The sequence below is a fragment of the Lonchura striata genome, chromosome 4 (assembly GCF_050655825.1).
Source record: "Lonchura striata isolate lonStrDom1 chromosome 4, ASM5065582v1, whole genome shotgun sequence".
In the NCBI taxonomy this organism is placed as follows: Eukaryota; Metazoa; Chordata; class Aves; order Passeriformes; family Estrildidae; genus Lonchura; species Lonchura striata.
The window spans coordinates 57850299-57871807 of record NC_140706.1 but is presented as its reverse complement, the minus strand read 5'-3'; the positions used below and the strand labels follow the sequence as shown (position 1 = coordinate 57871807).

At 41.6% G+C, this 21509-nt stretch overlaps 1 protein-coding gene across 26 annotated transcripts in view; it reads left to right on the top strand.

Moving 5' to 3' along the window:
• ADGRL3 (adhesion G protein-coupled receptor L3) overlaps positions 1-21509 on the top strand; it is a 496522-nt gene that overhangs the window by 373500 nt on the left and 101513 nt on the right. For all 26 annotated transcript variants that reach the window (XM_085579188.1, XM_085579186.1, XM_077782989.2 and 23 more), the window contains one exon: positions 19720-20025. In XM_085579188.1, coding sequence (XP_085435314.1) covers positions 19720-20025 — 306 coding nt within the window. The remainder of the gene's footprint in view (positions 1-19719; positions 20026-21509) is intronic.

The following is a 21509-nucleotide window of genomic DNA, read 5'->3' as shown; positions in this document are numbered from 1 at the left end:
GTTCCAACACAGGGTTGTAGCTGGGACTGATGCTCCTCCTGCTTTTCTCTAAATAGGTCTTGGTGGTCGCACGCTACTTTAAATGTCAAAAATTTGAGGCAGAGTTAGAGAGGTAAATACGATTTTCTGTAGACAAAGCAGTACATAGCCACACATGTTATCTGGAGACAGCAGTGGGAATAGAAAATTCATTTCATTTTTTATTCTGAATATTCCTTTTCTCTGCTAAAATGCACATTTTCTTTTGCCTTTGACACCTGTAGCCATTTGCCATGCCAATGGAAATGGAGGGTAAAAATATCCCTATGATAATTTGGTAGTACTTTACACCAACTGTGCCATCACTTTGCACAGGCATAAAAATGACTAGATGAGGTACAGAAAATCAGTCTGTAAATCCATAAAAATTGTGCGGTTTTTGCATCTGCTGATTTTTCATTGTCTGTATTCATTAACAGAGAGCAAAATGGATGAATTAGTGCTCAGTTCCAAGCAGCTGTTCATCTAACTTCCCCAGGCTGCACATGCTGAGGGTGTTTAGGATATTTTCACTTACAAAGAAATAAAACAAAAAAAATCACCAGCTTCTGTTATCTCTTCTGCTTTCTATGGAGCCGTCTGAGGCCAGGGAGCCCACTGCTGTGTTTTGTGCTTCCCTGAAGCTTGGCTCTGATGGCGTGGCCACCTTCTAACAAAGATTTCATACCAAAGAGTGGCTTTTGCAGGGATCCTTCTACTTCTCTGAATGCTTCCCAGACCTGAGCCACTAACCTGTTTTGGGGCTTTCATTTTCCATTAAGAACAGCCTGGGAGGTGCTGAGCTCTGCTTGCTATGTTGGTCCTGATGGAGTACATAAAGAAATAGCTCTAGGTTGGCAACAGGGAATTTTTGAACTTGGAAGAGCAGTGGGAAAGCTTTGAGCCTACTGTGGCAGTATAGTAAAAGAACTGTAACTTGCATGTGTCACTTACCAAGCAGTAGAAAGTCTTGATTTATTTTATGGGAAACCATCATCCTCTCCTGCATGTTTGCAAGGATGGGAAAGGCTGTGGCTTAGGCACATTTTGGCAGGAGATCTGTAATTTCACATCCCACAGGGAGAAGGGATTTGGAGCAGTGTTGGGGGTGTCCCACTTCTCCAGGCACAGCCAGAGGGAGAGAAACCAGGCAAAAGCCAGGTTTCCTTGCAATCAAGGACCTGGTGTGTGCTGGAAGAAGGGGTGAAAGGACGCAGTCTGGGATTTCAAAAGGACATGTTAGCCCTGCTCCTTTGGCCTGACACACACTGAAGAGCAGAGAGGCAAAAGGCCTGCTCACAGAGCTGGGCTTGAGAGCCCATCTTGGGCAGGAGGCTGAGGAGAGGCAGCCAGGAGAGGGGCAGATGCTTGGACCTGCCTGGAAACATGGCTGAGTAATTTGGGATACAGATGGCATGTCAGAGAGAAAGACTGCATAGGTTATTAATATGGCGAGTGGCTTTCTTGGGGAGGGCACTTCTGAAGCTGTTATTTTTCTCCCTTTCTGTGGCTCTGTGCTGCTGATCACAAGAGGAGAAGAGGGTTATTATAGATATTAGCTATTTAGACACTAGAGATAACTCACAGTGCTGAAAACTGAACTTACCTCTAATTAAAATTTAATTGCTCCCAAGCTTCCACTAGTTACTTGCATTAAGTTTCACACCATTGGAAAGTGCTCATCAACCAGTGTTGGATTTAACAGGAATTTGGCAGATGTTAGTGAAGTGCTGGAGGAAGTCCAAACCACAAGATCTGTGGCATATCATATGTTTGAAAATTTGTTGGCAGCTGAAAGAAAAATCACAAAACTGGAAATTGCAAGAACTGGACACGGATCTCTTCTCATCAAACAGCCAAAAAGTTGGATCATCACCTCCAGCACCTGGAAGACAAGCATAGGTCATGAAGTGCTGTCTGCCAGGTGTCTCAGTGAGGTGTAAAAGCAGCAGATATTACATTATTGGCTTTTGGAGTGCTTTATGTGAGGAACGCTGGTATCACCATGGAAATATTCATGAAAAAAATACCAGTCTGTTCTGAGGCAATTTAGCAAATTAGCTATGTTTTATAAAACTTATGTTTTCTTTGCAGATTTTCTTTCCTCTTGAGGACATTTATTCAGAAAAGGGTCCTTGTTCATTAAAAGACTAATTTATTTTTATTACATATTTCCTTCCTATTGCTCTTTGTCTGTGACACTGTACCTTCAGCTCTGCTTAGCTTTTTGTTACCAGGATGTGATCCTGATGCAGGGAGGGGACAAACACTAACAAGGTTTGAGAAAGCTTGAACTATTTTTCGTAACTATATAAAAATATCAACTTGTCTATGTGTAGTATTAGGAAAACCTCAACAACTACAGCACAGTGAGACAGCAGAGGAACAAGATACCTATTTTAGACAAACAAAAGCTGAATTAAAATTTAGAATGATGCAAATCTTTTTCAAAGAAACTAGTTAGTTGTGTTTCAAAAGAAATATAACACACTTCAGAATTTAGTATCTGTCATCTTTTAATGCATGACAGTCTTGACAGTGGTTCTGGCAGGAACTTGTATGGAAAAAAGTAAATCTCCCCTCATGCCTTTTTCAATTGAAACAATGTTTGGTGGCGTTTGTGTGAAAGATTAAGTCAGATTCAGCGCTTGTTGGGGCTGAGCTGATGGGGCACAGAGGTAGACCAGGGTCAGTCTTGTGTTATTGCAGCATTTGATCCCGATTATACTGTTTCATTTGCTCTCCTAGTGTATAGTAAAATGCATTTCACATGCTCTTGTCCTCTGTCATGTGGCCTGAGGTTGACAGATCTCTGTAGTTAGGTAAGCATTGCTTGGGAGAGATGCTGGATCCCTCTGTTAGTCCTGCCTCATCTTTTGGTGTTCATGTGGCTTTTTTTTTTTTTTCCTTGTGTCCTGGGAAGTTGAGCAAATTAGGATTTAAAAGTTTGTGAAATGAGTTAAATCCATGCTTGGCTCTTAAGTGTAAGTCTAGATATAAAAACTGTACTGAATTGGGGACTTTGTACTGCCATGCTCTGTACTACCAGATTATCAAATTTGGTATGTGGTACTCCATGTCCCTAGTTATGTGTTGTATTATTGCTAGTAATTGATACAGTTTTTATTGTAAAAAGGCAAAGCAAAATTTTTCAGAGTGTCAGTCTCAGTTCAGATGCAAAACCCATCAATACTCCACCTCACATAGTGTTTTTTTTAAAGATATATAGAGTACGTCCTCCATATTCAGAAATACATGAATAGAGATTCTTTTTCCAGCAGTAAAACTTGTTCAAAAGCTGATAAGAAAGGAGATACATTTTTTTTTTTTTTCCCTGAGCACCAAAGGCAGTCAATTTAGAACTCGAACAGTGATGTGGGAGGCAGAAGGTACGCATAGGCTGGTGCAGGGCTCTCTGCCAGAGAGTGGGGAGAAATAGGGCAGCACAGGCTCTCTTTGGGTGTTTCAAAGCAAATCTGGAGCAGGTGTTCCTTAGCCCTGAGATACTGTTCTAACCATGAGCACTAATCTACCTTGACTGTAATAAAGGCTATCCCTGCTTCTAGTTCTGTTCAGCAAATGCAAAAAGATGGGAGGGATTTAAGCCATCTTGAGCTATTTAAAATTTGATGGGCTAAACCATCTACTGTGCTCCCTCTGCCACCAAAGAGGAACACCTTCAGATAGAGATTAAGAAAAGCACCTTACAAAATCAAGCATTCCTGGAGGTGTGTGAAGAGGATGTTTATGGTTTACTGGAAAATATAGGTATTTGAAGTGTGGTGTAAATACATCAGTCATTGCTTGCTAATGTGCACTCAGGATTTCTCAGCTGGTTTGAGTGAATTGGGAGCCTTATTTTTTGGGGGTTCATCTTAGATCTGATCTCCCATGTGCAGCTTCCTTTAATTGACTCTTGAGTTGGTACTGAGCCTGTGATATGAGAAGATGAAACTTGATTTGAAAATAAGACTGAGACCCCTAAATAACCTGATGCTCAAAAGGCCAGTGTTTGTTTAAGGCACTAGGAGATACTGCTTTCTTAGTGTTTTTAAAAATCAGGTCACTTGTTCAGAGACCAACACTGGGATACTGTTTATGAGAGTCTTGACCTAAATGTCTTACCCACTGTGCTTGTATTGTTTTTTTCCTATGGGGAAAATAATGAAATGCAAAAATGAAGAGAAAGAGAAGTCTGCAATGTCCTGCCTGACGCACTCATAATGGCACAGGCTGCACAGGACTCAATCTGTACTGAGCTCAGCCCGTTCCCCTTGCATCCTCCCTGCTGTTTTGCTCTCAGTGGGACAGTGATTTCCTAAATATTCAGCACCCAAGCAATTTTCTTTATTTGGTTAGGACTGTAACACTTCAAAGGGATTAATTGCAAACAACAAAAGCAACTAAACTTGTATCTGCTTCACAAGCTCCTTCACTGACCTAAGGAGCAGGGAGCACACACTTGACTTTCTCTCCCTTGTCACATCTCAGTCTCAATTTATTGATGTTCTCAGGACAGAATTTGGGTAGCTGTCTTGCTTTTCAGAGGTCAAATACTTTTTCAGCTCTTTCCATCCTTGGCCTACAAGCCTGCTAATAAAATGAGCCTTTCTTTACCTGAGAGCTCTTGGAGGATGCTGTGGTGTTGCCAGGTATGTGGTGACGTTTTCTTCCCCAACACCTCATGCTACCTCCAACAGTGTAGGCGTGGAATAAATATCCAGTTGCTCCTGCTGCATCCTAAAGCTTCTGTGCATGAATGCAGTAAGACTAATCATTATCTGTGTCTCTGACTGGCCCAAATGATAGGTCACATTGGCTAAATCATTACCTATCATCATTCTTGCCATTTCCATGTGCCAGCTACACGCCTGCTGCAGATGGCTTAACCTTAGTTACCAAGGATAGTGGGGACTGAATACATATTTCACTGAGAAAACTGAGGATGCCCTGCAATAAGGAAGGTTTAATCAGGGCTTTGTTGTGCTCCCGTCTTGCTGCATGGCAGAGTGGCAAGGAGAGGCAGACAGGCAGTGTGGAAAATTTTGCTGACACATCTGTTACATTGTCAGCAATTAATTAGAAAGTTTTGTTCAATAAAATGTATTCTGGCCTAGGATGGATGCCCTTGACTTCCAGTTGGGTTATTAGAGAACTGAATGTCTCATAAGATACTTCTTTTTTTTTTTTTTTTTTTTTTTCCTAGTATGCTTGCTTATCATTGGAAAAAAACAGGTTTTTGCCTGCAGTTCTGATTGAGCACAGATAACTTGTAAAAGGTCAAATCACAAATGTTTTTATGGGTATCAATTTTGATTCAATTTCTCTATTTAAAAAACCTCAAACCTTTAAAAGAAATCCAGTTATAATGAGATAGGTGTTTTGAGGGAAAATCTAATATGACATCCTTTTTCACATGCTTTTTGATCAGATGCAGCTAACTTTAATTTGTTTTGTAGAGGAGGAAGAAGAGTAAATAAAAATAGGTCCACACAAACACAAGTAGTTCATCTGGCAGTTCTGGATGTGGGGAAATAAATTTCTACCCTGCAATCAGACTTTTATACTTCCCTGTAGGTTATGGTTTACCTAAGGTGGAAAAAAGTGGTAATTCAGCAAATATTACCACTGGGATGTGGCACATCAGCCAGAAAGATGACACTCTACACTGCAAATCATGCCCACTGGACTTTGAGGGGGGGTCATATGTCAAGTAAAGGAATTATCCAAAATTGTTTCCCATGATAGAATCCTTCCTTTTTGAGTTAAGGGAACAAAGAGCTGAGAAGCGGGTGTGAGGCTGAGGAAAGCTCCATGTGAGGATGTGTTCCCTTTTCTTTTCTGGAAAAGGAAAGCAAATGGAAGACAATGGGAAAATAAAACTGGAAAAGCAGCTCATTACCCAAGGGGCAGATGTAGAAGTGTTTTGTAGGCAATGACAAATAAGACAGGCAGGGTTTGGTTTTGGAACTGACCCGGGATGAGAAAAAAATAGAGCTAAAAATAGAGATCCTTGTAGTGGAGGTGAGCCAGCACTGTGCCCAGAGAGCTGTAATGCAGATTCCACATGAATGAGATTTTATTTGATGTGCAGGGAGAGAAATCTGGATAAGAGGGAGATGAGGTTTTCTGAATGTTAGCCTGAATTTTCAGCAGGGATCCTATCACCTGCAAGGGCTTGGCCTCACCACTGTAATGTTTCTGTTGGCTGATGAAGGAAATATAACACTGCATTCACCACTTGGAGGATCCCTGCAAAGAAATTGTCTCCAAAAGAAAAATATTCAGTAACACTGACTTAACTCATACTGCTTTCATCCAGTTGGACTGGTTTTAAGATTTAGATACTATCAAAAAGGGAAAAGCAACCTAGAAAGGCCTAACAATTGATTGTAGGGGGAAGGAATTTTTAAGTCAGCTTGGTCCCTGCATTTGGCTTCTTTCTCATTTTGCACCCTTTGCATCTGCTTTCCCTCTTTCTTCATCTCTGCCCCATCCCATCCAGCACACCCTCAGGCTGGGTCAGTTCTGTCGTGGTTTTGTTTTTCATTTAGGCAGACACCACAAAGTGAACTTGCCTCAGCTTGACAGAAATGGACAGATAATATTCTGTTATATTGCTAGTGGAGTCCTGCACACCTCAGGTGCCAAACAGATTGCTGAATAGTCTTCACTTTGCGTGCAAGAGAGAAAAGAAATCTAATATCTGCTTTTAAATTCAGTCCCTTCCTTATGGGTTTTATTTGGTTTTCTTTGCACACACTTAAAATTTCCTTTCTGTTAGAACATAGCCTGTGTTGCATAAACAATTTGATATTCAATGACTGCTTGGCCTTGTTTAAAAGCTGGTTGGATCTAGAGCTGACTGTCCTCCTAATTTCTACCCATTTGCCTCAGAGGTGGTAAATGGCAGCGGATAGTACCTCCTCTTGGAGCTAAAAATCCCTATCCTCACATAAATCAGCAGCTGCCAGTGGATGAAAGGCATCTGTGGCAAATAAGTGTCATGTCAGGGTGCCCTGGTAGGTAGCAGTGTCTGTTGGTCACTCTTGGAGATGCTTTTGAGTCTTCAGTGCAGTATGCACATTGCTGTTTCTGAAGACAAAAGCTCAGCCAGGAAGCACGATTCACATTGCTGTCCCTGGACCTGAAATGATTCATGTTGCTAAAATAAAGTTGCATCTCCCTTAGTTACAACTCACTGGAGTCTGTGTGACCAGGCATCTCGGTTTCTGAGATTTCTGTGCACTCTGCTCTGGACAAGAGCTGCAGACAGTGAGGGTTTAACTGAATCAGTGATGCTGTTTTAGCTCAAATCTGATGTTTAATAAGGGAAAATAACAGCTTAATTTGGAAAGGCATCTTGTAGGCCAGGGGGACTGACCTTGTAGGAGTGACTGCTGATTAGGGAGTTGCATGTTGTGCTCAGAAATGTACTGTGGGCTTGCTGAGCTTGGCACAGAAGATGTGAAGACTGGTCCCTCAAGCCCAATACCTTGTCTGAGCTTCAGGCTTTGTAGAAAGAGATTCCTCATGGAATAACCTGGATCGAAAGAAGGGCTCGCTTTTCTGCATTAGCAAATAATTTCCTCATACAGCAACACAGGAAGATCAAAGCCTTCCCTGTCCATCTCTTCTTTTCCTGTAATCCTTGGCACATCTCAGCACTTCCCAGGAGTGTGCTGTGGACTGTGATGAATAATGTCCTGTGCAGGAGGAAAAGGAAATAAGGACGTCAGGTTGCCTGCTTGAGGTGGATATTTCCCCTTCCTCTTCCCAGTACTCTGTTCTTAGCATCTGTGCCGTTGTTCTGGACTTTCTGGTTATCCATGGAAAGGCTTAAGCCTTCCCCAGCACCAACTAGAACACCCCAAGGACAGGAGAGCAGATAGCTGAGATGCTTGCAGTTTCTTTTATAGCCTGGAGATCTGCTATAACAGACACAGCTTTTCAGGGTTACAAGTCAGAAGGTGCTTGCTGATGGGTGGCTCAGTTTTCAGCCGAGGCTCAGGCATGGAGATGTTGCTACAGTGAAGGCAGTGGTATTGCACCAACCTGTATGCTCCTGCACCTCCAAAGAGCACCTGGGCTCTTGGACAAGTTGAATGGCTTTTGATGCTGCCTTTTATTGTCCATAAACTGGCTGACTCATGTTCCTAAATCAAATCTCTCCCTTCCTCTTCAAGCAAAACCACATTTCTCTCTGCCTTGGAAGAATCTCTGTGGCAGCTAAACATAGTGGATGAGCTGCTTGACACAGCAGTGCCTATACTTGGAATTTTTATTTTGCTGAGCCATCACCAGGTTGAATGCCATGCCAGTGAATGTCATGTCTCTGATCTGTGGTCAGCTAGGCTCTAGCCTCTACAGAAGAAAAAGCAACAAAATGTGTCTTATATTTATTTGAAGGTTTAAGCATTTCTTTACTTGCTTAGTGCTGACCATAAAGGTCTATCACAGGTCACCTTCTTCCTCCCTTTTCATCTTGAGCCTGACCACCACCCTAGAAAGTCTGTTTTTTCCTTCAATTTCAAATGAGTTCAAGGTAATGCTCCAGGTTTTTTTTAGTATTACTGGCATGACAGATCTCCTCTCAATATAAATTATTCTGTCTGCTTCAGAATGGTTTTTCTCATTTATATTTAAGATAATGGAAGAAGAGTTGCTTTTGATGACATAAGTGAGCTAGATTTTTGGTTGGTAATATTACAAAATGAGAATTCTGGCTGGATAATGTAAAATATTAGGGCTTTTGAGTTTTTAGTACATGCGAAACACTGCAATGACTAGAAAAACTAACATACTTCTTCCCTGCAAATTCTTGAAACTTCTTGATGTATGCATGGAATTTGAAAGGCTCAGGGCTAATAACATTACAGGTCTCAACATGTGTACTAAGTGGTCTCCTGTAAAAAATTTACAAAACAAAAACATTTCAACGTATTTGATACCGAAGAGAGGGAAAACTAATAATCACTGTAGACCAGTGCATTTATTTTATGTTACCTGTGAGAGCTGTAAAATGAGGTTTAGGCTGTGTGCTAAAAGCATATAGCAGCTCTTTGGCCATGCACTGTAGCAGTAGTTTTATCCTAGATTGAAAGTAAGAAAACATCTGTAAGTATATATGCATCTCTGCTGTATTTAGAATCGAATACATACTGCTTGACTATTTTTCTTCTTCGTGTTTTTCTGTTATGCTTTTGAATTGTGCTGTCCTATGGAGATGCATTCACATTTAGTTAAGTGTGTATTCTGTGTTTGTCTATAAAACAAATGTAGCTATTTAATAAGAGTTATGTTTTTAAGACATGTGCATTGAACCAGGTTACATTTTTTTTGTCTTTCTTCTCTCTCCCCTTTCTTTCACATGTTGAATACGTGTATTTTTTTTTTTCCTTATGAGAGACATCATTTTTTTGTTCAAAGTATCAAATTTATGCTTTGCAGTGACATCAGGCACTTCATTTTATGGATGTATATATAATAAAAGGGCAAGGAGATTGCACAGCTTAAAAATCTCTAAAGGATAAAGTTTGCTTTTTTCACTTCTGCGTCATCCTATTTGATTTTTTTTTTTCTACCAGTTCCAAACTTCCCGAGATTATTGCTTCTGAGGCTCTGCAATGCTTTTGTTGGTGGGCCAAGTGGATCAGGTGCAGTTTAGGCTTGCAGGCCTAGAGTACATTATGGAAAATCCCTAGTCTGGCACAGTCTGGACATTCTTTTGTGCATTTGGTGCCTCTGGTTTGGACCAGTAATTCCTCTGGGCATGTAAACTTTAGCACCTGACTACATGTAAAAACCACATGCCAAATTGGGGAAACAGGCATACAACTTTGACCTAAAATACTTGCTTTTCAGTACTCTTATTCACTTTCTTGTAAGTTTTTAATATATTTTTTCTTTTGTGGGCCAAATTCTGAGTCCTAAAATGTCAATGGGTATATTCTTTGGCTTCACACAAGAAAACATGCTGACCTTGCAATGTGGTGGTCTGAGCTATCCATTAAGAATATTAAGAATAGTCTGAAAGGTGACAGATGTAAAGCTACAAATCAATGTTGAAAGTTTTTCCATTCTGGGATTATGTATTGTCATTTTGTCATCAACCCCTCGGCTAAGAGTCTGAAACTACAGATTGGCCAAAGCTGACTTCATGAGACCTGGTAGCCCGTAATGTTTCAGAGAAAAAATTATTTGGTAAAACCTCCTTTTCTGATATTTTGGAGGCTGTTCTTTCCTGCCTCTCGGGTTTCTACTGTGACTTTTGAACTGAGATGACTGGCCATGGCAATGCCTCTGGCCCTGGAGCCTTCAAGGTGGAGATCTCAGATGCTCAGCATATGAATGAATATTCACCATTGCTGCCAGCACCCCAGTGCTTCCCTCAAATGAAAAATTAACCTCTGGGACATGGGTGACAGCTGCTTGCATGCCAGGGATTTTAGAATATCAACATGGACTTGATAGTGCACAAGTTGCCTGTGTCCAGTACTCAAGTCTGTTAGGAAAACTGGAGATGCCTGAAAGTGCTACCCAGTTCATTTCACCTTAAAACACCCTGTAAATTGCACAGTTTGTTTATTTGGTATAAATCTGCTTTGCTGAAGTAAATGTGTTTTTCATAATCTTAATGGCGTTCTCATTGTTGGAGCCCTCTGCATAAGTCAGATATCTATAAAACAAATTTAGATGCCGGTGCTGTAGTTAAACATGGTTTAGGCAGATCCCTGAGCCAGGATGAATACAGCTATTAGAATTGAGCTTTACAATATATTGACGTTTCTACATAAATAATAAAGAGTTTAGAAAGGGAGCTGAGCAGCATTTTGTGTTTTTCAGGGAAACTGCTTTATTTCTGAAAGTAGCTGAATATTGATATTTTTACAAAGGAGTTTTGTCAGCTTCCTAGGATTGGTTTATGTTAAATATTTTTTTAGCACAGGCTTCTTTCTTCTCTCCCTCCTTTCCATCTGTGTCTCCAGGGGTAGAAAGCAAACCACTGGTGAGTTTGGGGAGAGGATTGAACTAACCTGAGCTCCAAACCAAGATGTGGCCAAGAGGCTGAAGCCATGCCTGCCCTCTGATTTTCAGGAGAGGTCTTGACAGCACATCCATACCAAGGTGCACCAGGACATGCTCAAAGGATGAGAAAAGGCAGCCTTTCTCACCATTTCTGTATTTCTGGTGGTTTCACTAGTCAGTTCTCTTCACAGTTCAGGCTGGTTTCCTCACAGGAACAAGAGTAAATGGAAAAAATAAATAAAATAAAAGCCAGTGCAGTCAGAGACTGAGTGGAGCAAATTCCCTGTGGTGAGGAAGCAACTTTGGTGGCTTTGGAGAAGGATTTTGGATTTTAAAACGGGTTTGAAATACCTCGTGGGTAGCAAGAAGAGAAAATAGATGCATTTGGTGAAAGACAAAAGGTGAGCTTGTGCTGGCAGGTTTATAATCCCTGTTACTCTAGGCTATGGATATAGCATGTACTGTACAGACAGCAGGGCCTGCTGTCAGGTCTCCATGTCTGGGAAAGCAGTATGAGCTGCATGCTCATGAAGTCAATCAATCCTAACATGAGTTAGAGGAAGAAAGGTGTGAGCAGCTGTAACTCCACCTTTGATATGTTATTGTTTATTCCTTTTCCTGACTGATTTCAGCTGACCAACCCACCCTCAGAGTGAGCATCAGGGCTGATTTGCATGCCCAGTACAGGAATGCAGGAGGCACCTGAAATCCCAAGCCTCAGAGAAGCTGGGATCAAGGGATAGTGGTGCAGAGGGAGGTGAATTGTAATGCAAAAAGTAGCCTTTTTGCTTTTAATCTGCCAAGCTGGACAGGAGAAAGTGGGACCAGGCAAATTTCCATCCATCTCTCCCTGACACCCCTCACACATATATGTGCTGTAGGGCCAGGGAGCTGATTTCTTGTAGTTCCAGTGGATTGTCTCCTTCGGCTCACTTGTACTGTGCCTTCTTCCTCAAGATAACAGCATAACGCAATCAGGTTCTGAATATTAATACAAAGATCACAGGAGTGTAGCTTGGAAGCACAGAATACTGAGAATTGAAAAGTCTAAGCTGTCTGTCCTTTTTGAAAGCTGTCCAATTTCTTTTTTATTTACAGCATTTGAACCATTTCACAAATTGGAAAGCAACTAACCAGCCATTTCACAGGCAGATTATGATATGTTTAAGAAAGTCCAAGGCATTTGTCTGAATGCAATTGGCCATCTTGCTGACTAACATCTAGATTGGAGGTATTACACACACAGTTGAACAGAGACTATTTGAAGATGATGGTTTTCTCTTATTAAGTTGTGTTTGTAGCTTGCAACTGAAGAAATGTTTTGGACAGTGGTATAAGCTGACTGCCTGTGGCTCTGCAGAGGACTCGTCACATTGATTGGGTAGATGAGAAAATGCTGGGGCGTGAACAGTCACTTTATGACTCCTGCACTCAATTCCATTCTTTGCAAATGCAGAGGTGGAGAACTGCTGGAGAGAGACTGGCTCCATCTGGCACTGCCTCTGCACAGTGCACAAAAGTTGTTTGATTCAAGAAGCAGAAGTGCAGGCAAAAAGTGGAAAACACACATTAGATGAAGCTACATCCATTGCCATACAGATGGAAAAAATTGGGTTTCCCTCTTACCAGCTACACATTTGCTTGTTCTGCCTAGAAACTTAAAAGGTATGTTTCAGCTTGTATGGATAGAGCATACATGGTTTAATTAATTAAAAGATAAAAAAAACCCAAAACTCCAAAAGCTGGCAGTCCGAGCCTCCAGTAAATCTCTTAAAACTGTGAATATGCAGTGCTCACATGTCTGCACTCTAACGTGGTCTGAATGGAAAACTGACAGCACCTGTTATCGAAATCAAAAGTGATTTCTCTAACAATGGGATACTGGGGAATTCCTTCCAGGCTTCTCTTTAATGGAATTTGAAGGATTCAGGTTGGAAGACAGTGCATAAGATCTGCACCACTGGCTCTGATGGATGTGAATCATGCCAAGGGAAAGTGATTGTTTAGGAGGTTAGAAGTTCACTCCATACATCCAGTAATAACGTGCAGCTGGTATGTCCCTAGAAATAGGATTGTATGCATCTTTTATTTCCCTGTGTGAAACTACATGTGGATTGGAAAAAAAAAAAAAGAAAATCTGATTTTATACATTTAAATCCAGAAATTCAAAGTAACTGCAATGACATCTGACAGTATTTTTGAGAACTAGAGTGAATTGAAGCTAGAATGCCTAAAAATAGCCCTTGAACTGAACTCTAAAAACTATTAGATTTGTCCATTTATAATAAATTCTGATCTACTGTCTATTAGATTGTCTCTTCTGTAATCTTTTCCTATGGGCATAGTTCATGTGCATTTCTAAAAGCATTACAGCATTATGTTGAAAGAAATGCTCAATTTCTTTGTGTGTCTTGTGCACAATGGTCCAGGTAAATTTCTGCATTCTGTATTCAGAATCAAAGTCTGGAACAAGCAATAAGGCTTTAATACCCTCAGTGGATGGTTGCCAAAGGGTACAAGAAGTTCACAAAGATGAATTTGGCAGAAGTCCTGGGCAGGAAACCAGAGATAAGACTTTAGGGACTGTCTTCTGATAGAAACGGACCATGGTGAAGACAACAGGTGATGCTCCTGTGCTGCACCATTCATCTTCTGGTGTTGCTAGATATGTGCTGTAAAATAACAGTTAAAATTTTGTCTGATGTCTCTGAAGTTACATATTTTTAGCAGTAGTTTCTTGGAGAAGAACAGGTCAGAGAAAGAAAAAAGAAGAAAATAAAGATGTATCTTCTTTTGTTCAAATGACAACTAAATTGGGGACCTGACATTAAGAGCTGTTTGGAGACAGAAAAAGTATTAAGTGCTGACACATGTACACCCCCACAAAAGTCCCACAGAAGCAAAAAAGTTGATATTTCACAAAAATGCAGTCAGGCTGCTGTTTGGGTTCTTATTTTTTTCAGGCAAAACCTAGAAATTTGCAATAATACTGAGAATGTTTTTGACAGAACAGCCTTTTTGTAGCAATCAGCATGTGGAATGAACTGTTCATCATTGTCAGAAATGCAGAGTTTTGAGTCAAAAGGGCTCTGGTAGGCATACCTTTTACCTGTTGAAAATCTGTGCATTCAATAGCTCTTTGAGTGTATTAACTGTCTTGCTGAGAGTGGTGCTGCAGTGAAAAGGACGAGCTGGGGCAGTTTGAGTGAACTTGAGCCTGTTGAGCTGATTTCGCCCACTTTGGCTCTCATTCTTTGTTGTTTATATTAAATGCTGAGACTGAGACTCAGAGGAAAGTCCCAGTGTGTTAAGTGATTCCAGCTTGAAGTGCCTTGAAACAACTGAGTCTGCACCATGGCTTGGAGCGCTGCTGTAGGTTTCCTCTTAGCACAGGAACTCAACATATGGCCCCATATCCATTGCAGCATCTGCACAAGCCCAGCAGAGCACTCATATGTGGGCAGAGTAGCCTTGGGCACAAAAATTGATCCCCTGCTAGAAGAAGTAGGAAAAAAAGAAAATCCAGAAAGTGATTTTTCATTTGTCAGCTGTCCAAAAGGGAATGGATCTTCCCTCCATGAGATGCAGCATCCTCCTCCTCTGCATTCCCTTGTGTTAGTTAAGAGGGAGGAAAAGGAAGAGCTCTGTATCAGGTGCCTTTTTCAGAGCACAGGCCTGTGTGCAGTTGTGTTGTTGAAGACAACATGCCACATTGAGCACTCTGGAGCCACTGCATATGTAATCTTTCCGTCAATGGGTTTTGCAAGCTTTTTGTCAGTGTCAGTAAATAAAGCTCCACAATCCTAACTGCCCCAAAAAGCAGCGTGTGAACTTATGTTCACACATAGGATTCTGGCTCAGCTTCCCAAAATAATGGCATGTGTGAGCAGAGGGGAGAACTGTTCAGATGTTTGATGTGAGGCCGACTTGGCCTTCGCCTGCAGTAAAAATAAATCATAGTTGTTCTCAAACACGTGGAAGGAGCTGTACATAATTTAGGGGCTAATCTCACCTTGTCAATTCCCTGGATAGCAGCTCTTGAGTGGCACCAGCATGTAGCTTTTGGTCTTCCAGCAGACATTTACCATGAGAAGGTTTTGCAGGGTGATGTCTTTAACATAGACTCAGTGTAACTTTGCAATCCAACAGTGTGGTAATGAGTTGGTGCTGTCTGTTGTAGGTGCTTCTTTTCATCATTCTTTCTCACCTCACGTGTAGTTCTTAGAAAAAAAAACCACACAAAGACAAAAAGAAAAGTCAAAAGAAGGTGGGAATATATTTACTTTCAAATATTACTGTTTTTCTAGGGAGTTTCAGAAGATGTTCTGAAATGTGTTTGAAAATGCCTGTAGAAAATTAATTCCCTTGAGATGCATTTATGTGACAGGGAAGAGAAAAACAGCTGTGAAATAATCCTCCAGTTGTATTAGGTTTGTGGGGTTTTGTGCTGCTTCTTTCAAGGCATGCCTAAACCTTCTTATTTGCTATGTAAATACAACTTGGGCCATCTTTCAGTAGAAGAAGAAATGATAAAAGGGACGCTGTAAGCAAAGGATGTGTTTGCCAAATATGAAAAGGGCAAAACTACAGGGAGGAAGGAAAGGGAGTGACGTCCAGGTTTTGTGCTTTTTTGTGCACAGCCTTCCCAACTCCTTCAGTGCTCCATTTGTCTTCATGCTGCAGCAACATGTGTAAATAATGGAGTCTGGATGTGCTCAAGAGAACTGGGATTGCTGCTCTTGGGCTGCTGGATTAGTTGTACCTCACTTGGTCCAACCCTGCTTTAGGTGCAGCACAGGGAGCAGGCAGGGCCTCCTGGCTGCCAGCACCCCATCCCATCTCCTTGAGTGTCAGCCTTAGGAATGCAGAACTTGCCAGAGAGTGAAGTCATCGTGGTTTGCTTGGACCTTGAGCGTGGAACTTGGAGTGCAGCCTCTCCTTCCAATTACGTGAGCAAATGCTGGCTCGTAGCACATAGCCAGCAGGCTGAACCTTTGGATTGTGACCCCAGGGGAACAGCTTGATGGATGTCTCCTGTCATCCCTTACCCTGCCAGAGCCAGTGAGCCTCACCCTGGAAATCCTCTCTGCAATTTCTTCTCAAGGGGCACCTAAGTTATCTTCATTCATGGGACAGAAAATGCATGATGTCTCTTATAAAATATTATTGAGTACATTGGCTGGAGACTTAGGTGCCAAAATTAAAAAAAAAAAAAAGAGAAAAAAAGGTAGCAAATAGCCTTTCTTGCAATCAAAGCTGCTTTTGTCATAGGAAAACACTAGTCAGAGTCATTTGAGAAAGCAGTCTCCTGTGTATGGGAGCACCAGGAAGAGGTGAGCAGAGCATCTAACCACATTGTGGATATATGGCATGTGATGGATTTCCTCATGGCAAATACAAAGTGCAGGTCACTTGTCATGTCACTACTTCAGTAACAGGGAACAGAGAGAAATGGGGAAAAGACAGTCCATTATTTATATGGGATTTTTTTCCCCTGTGAGCAAATCCCTATCCTGATTTTCCTTCCACCAAGCAAAAATCTGCCTCCACAAGCCTGAGCTCTATGTGGAGGTTGGGAAATAAAAGAGTGAAGACAAAAACCAAAAAATTTCTATTTTCTTGCTAGTCAAATGTACCCTGAGTAGAGAGAGGCTCCTCTGGGAGTTGCAATTGCTCCCTTGTAGATGCTGGAAATGTTTTGGGGTTTGTTTTTTTTTATGACTGCAGCTTTAACCTGAATGATGGCAAAACTTAGTCTTCTGCTGTTACTGCCAGCTTGCTAGATAGAGCAGGGAAGAAAAAAGTGAAGTATCACTTTGGGGTGTTTCTGGGGAAGAAATGTTTCCACAGCCATAAATTGCTTTCTTGGGAGCACTGAAAATTCCTATCCCAGTGCTGTGCTTTGGAGAATTAAAGTTAGAAAAGTCTTGGATTCATAAGGAATAAAAACTGAGTCTTATCAAAAAACTTCAAGGTCTTGATATGACGATGCATGGTGAAAACAAACAGTGAAAATAAAATAATTAAGTTTATACATTTCTAGTTGTAGTAGTGTTGGTGTTTTTTAAAGGTGCTTGTCTTGGAGCAAAAATTGTCTTGTGAAACATTATCTGAAGTATCCCTCTCTTGAAGCAGTGCTGCAGTGCTGCTTTCTCCCAAGTTAAAAATTCACAGCTTATTGGCAGCCTGAGTTAATCTGGAGGTTTGATCCCTGTTCTGTGCTGTAGGATTTAGGTGCTTTTACACAGGTACACAGTCTCTTCATGGTTTTGCTTGGATTTAAGAATCATTTATATGTAAATGATTCTGATCCCCCATTCTTTTCCTCCTTAGCAATTAACTTGGTTTTTGAAACACACGGTTGTGTGAGCAAAATTGGCAAGTGGTGCTTCCTGGTGAAAAACTGGGTGGTGTTAGCATGGTGATCATGATTGCTGGAGCTCAATACCAAAATGACTCTTTGAATAATCAAACCTTTGAACTCAGTTCAGTGGTATCCCATCCATCTCACTCCATTAGGCAACTTGGAGGCAGCTCTTTCATGTCATCTTACAACTTGTCCTATAAAAATGGCGGATGTGTTTATTTTCAAAAGCAGCAACAAAGCCCAGTGGAACAAGAAAAAAGTTGGAAGAACAAGCCCTCAAAGAGATTTTGACACTGGTGCCAGGGGCTTTATGAAAGATAAAACAGCTCATTTTTTTATGGCTGAAGGAAAATGCCATTAAATCCCTTGTGCCTATCTGCTAGAGTAAACTTACCAGAGCTATTCCAAAAACAGCATGCTGTGGGATATTCAGTGATTTTTCAATGAAAACTAGGCTTAAAAATGCAGATCTCCTGTGTGTGGATCAAGGGGAGCTCCAGGCTGCTCAGTATATGTTTCTATACGCTCACACATGACTGTAAGAATTAGTTTAAACAAGGTTTGCTAGCTTTGACTTTGAAACTGTATCCACTGTATCTACTAATTTCCTTAGTGCATGGCATAGGTAATTTTGCAGAAGGAAAATAACTTGTTATTACAAGAGTAAATGGGAAAAATTTTGCAGGTTGCTGTCTACCAGGCTAATCTATATTATGAAGAAATAAAACATACTTGTGTTAAGTCCTGCTGCAGTAAAAATGTAATATTTGCTGAAATTCTCTACAAAATTTAGTCCTCTCTGTAACATCAGAGGGAAATAACCGCTTGGTGATCTAGTGCAGCTTTAAGCAGAAATTGGAAGAAGTCTGTCAGGGTCTGCATGTTTTTGCATTGCATGTTTCGGAGTTCATTCAAACTCAAGGTTCGTGGTGAAAGGAAGGTGGCAGGAGAAGACTGGAAAATCAGATCACTGAGTGTTGGAGACCTGTTTTCAGATTAGTATCCTGCTGCTCAGGTGAATTCATATAGAAACTCCATTTCCTATTGCTGGACATGGAGCAACAGTGACTGAAGGCTTTTTAGATGCTGGAAGAGATGAGATGTTAGTGAGGTGTTCCAGCATGGAAATTAGAGTGAGAATGGATCAAGACAAGACTTTTCATATTGCTTCCTTACCTGCATTTCACAGTCAGCCCCAGTGTTTTCTCAGGCAGGGATTGAGGGAGCACTTGTGAATATCTGGCATCTAACTGGAGTAAAGGCTTTATGCTGAGAGAAGCTGCAGGGTGTTTATCTTTGAGAGTGGTAAAGGAGATGGGAGAAGCAAGCTTTTCCATGAGCTGTATTTGACATGGCAGGGGTCATGGGGGACCAGCTGTGGGCAGCCTGCTTCAGTTTCCCCACCTGATATTTCAGGTCAAGCCCTAGAAAGATCCCTGTGAAGCTCCAGTCTGTGCAAGCACCTTAGTCTGAATAAGAGGTTAAATAAGGTAATTGTAAGGTGGACATCCCTCAATATTACCCACACACTCGGTACTTGGTGCAGCTATTGCAGGATGTCCAGTGGGTTATTGCACTTCTAAAGCATGTTCCCCTTTGCTTGCTGCTTGACTGCTCATTGCAGGTTTTCAATGAATTAGCCCACTGAGCATTAAAGTCTCAAGGATCTGACTGGGCTGACATTCTTTTTTGCTTGTGTTATGTGGCTTGCAGATCAAGGGGCCAGGCCTTGCTCTTGGAATGGTGCAGCAAAGCACAACCCTCAGAGAAAATTGATGCTTGCTCCAGAGTGCAGCCTTGTGTTCATCTCTCTGTATACTTTTGATTTTGGGAATGGATTTGTGGTTTGGTTTTGGGTTTTGTTGCTTTTTGTTTCTCTTTTTTTTTTTTTCTGTTTGTTTTTTTTTTTTTTTTTTTTTATTACACCATGGAAAACATTTTTCTGTCCAAATCAGCTGGGTCTTCAGCACCGCTTAACAATTAAAAGCACTTCTCTGCTAGGTGTTCCCTAAAAGATGGAAAATAAGATTTTTACATTAAAATGCCAGGAAGAAAAATGGTGAGGGCATAAAGTGCTGCTTTATTTTCATCAGATGTTAGTGCTTTTGGTAAATCAGTTGTGCTCCAGTGATCATTACCCCCTTGTGTGCTTCTCTCTGAAAGTCAGCTTATGCAGAAAGCTTTGCCTTAGTCGTAGCTCCAGTTACACTCTGCAGGACCCTGGAGTCATCAGAGGGGACATCCTCAGGACCTAGCTTTGAATCCTGTTCCTTTCCTCTTTCTAACCAGCTCTGCCTTTGTTTCAGGAGTATCAACGTCGGGGGCTCTGGGCCCGGGGAGCACCGCTGCCAGCACCACGCCGCGGGCAGCCACCAGCACCACCGGCCGCACCACCACCACGTCGGCTTCGGGCAGGAGGAACAGGAGCACCAGCACGCCGTCCCCCATGGCCGATGTCCCTGACGAAATGACCACACACCTGCTGCCCGCCTCCTCCCAGCTGCCGCCCGCTGGGGCGGAGAGCTGCGACCCCGTGGAAGCCCGTGACATTATGTGGTCCCGGACGCGGCAGGGCCAGCTGGCAAAGCAGCCGTGTCCCTTGGGCTCCATAGGTGAGTCAAGGGGTGGGAGGACTCAGCAGGCTGTCTTCACTTCCATCACACCTTGTCAATATTCAACCAGTGCTAAAAACCTTGTGGGGCTGTGCTTGATGTGCTGGAAGAGCCTCGGCTTTCAGAAGTTGTGTACCATGTGCCTTACCTGGTTTTAGCTGTGTTTGTAGCCCCTGGGCTCACTGACTGATGTGTTGGTGGCTAATTCTTTGCTTGTTTTGCTGAGAGAGGGGACAGGAGAGGCAATCAACAAAACTTGTACTTTGAAGCTCCTGAACTAGCATGAGTGATTTTTTTAAACTGCAGCCAGCATCCAGTATGATCAGCTGGGAAAGTGGGCGGAGGAAACAAAGCCAAATCTTTTAAAGTGGTTTATTGCTTATTGGATTTTGCTCCTTTTCTTCTGCTCTTACCGCAATTGTTTTGTTGAAAAATGTTGCTTTTGGAAATTTTCTATTCAATTTGAAACATAATTGCTTTGAGAATGAGTTTTGGCATATGATTCAGTTTGCTGTGTTTTAACAAATGCAGTTTTCTAAAAATAGTTATTTTTCATGTTAGTCTTGGTGTCCAGCCCCAAAAGTTCTCTTTCAAAGAAGAAATCTTAAAAGTGGAGGAAATTTCCTGAAAATGAGGGCTGAAGGGATCTGACTTGCAGAGGAGAGACTCTGTTAATTTTCCACTCCTGGAGAGCTATTCATACCTGTGTATATGAGTACTGATTCAGTCTGGAATTTGGTGAGGACAGACTGATAAAATATATGTTAAAGTATGAGGAGCATAGAAAGGTATCAAGGGTGAGAATAAGTAAAGAATATTTTTGTTGCCTTTCCCAGCCCTACTTGGTCAAATTAATGCAAAAAGTATGATGTGATTCCCAGAAAGGGAAAAGGATATTCTGAACCGAAGCTGTAAAAAGGAAAAGATGGAAAAGGAAAATGAAAGCTGGATGCAGGGAGTCCTTTCCTAAAGACAAGAGCTAAGGACTGGATGAAAATAACTAAGGAAAAGATAACAGCCCAAGTTATGGATAGGGGATGGCCAATAAGCCTTTCCCCTGTCTAATTTCAGTGATTCACACAACTTGTTAAAAGCTGCGATTCAATAGCAGTGATGTACTTCTCTTTGTCTGAAAGGGTTTGAGACATTTTGCTGTCTTTCCAGCAGGGATTGGGCAGCTCTTCCCAAACGAAACTCTGCTCTAAAGTCCCTCTTGACAGCTGGGGGCAGACAGTAAACCCCAGCAATATATCTTGTGTTTGTAGCATTCAAAGTTTTGTGTGTTTCCACCCAAATGTTGTAATGATGATTCAGAACCATAAAGTCTTCATAAAGCAGCAAGGAAGATGAGGCACAGGGTGTGATCCCAAATCACCAGTGGTGGGGCAGAGCACTCAAGGTGCTGGATCTCATTGTTTGAGATCTACTTCTGATTTCTTAGTACCTGGCAGATTTCCTGCAAATCCTCTGTCTGTAGTTGCTGT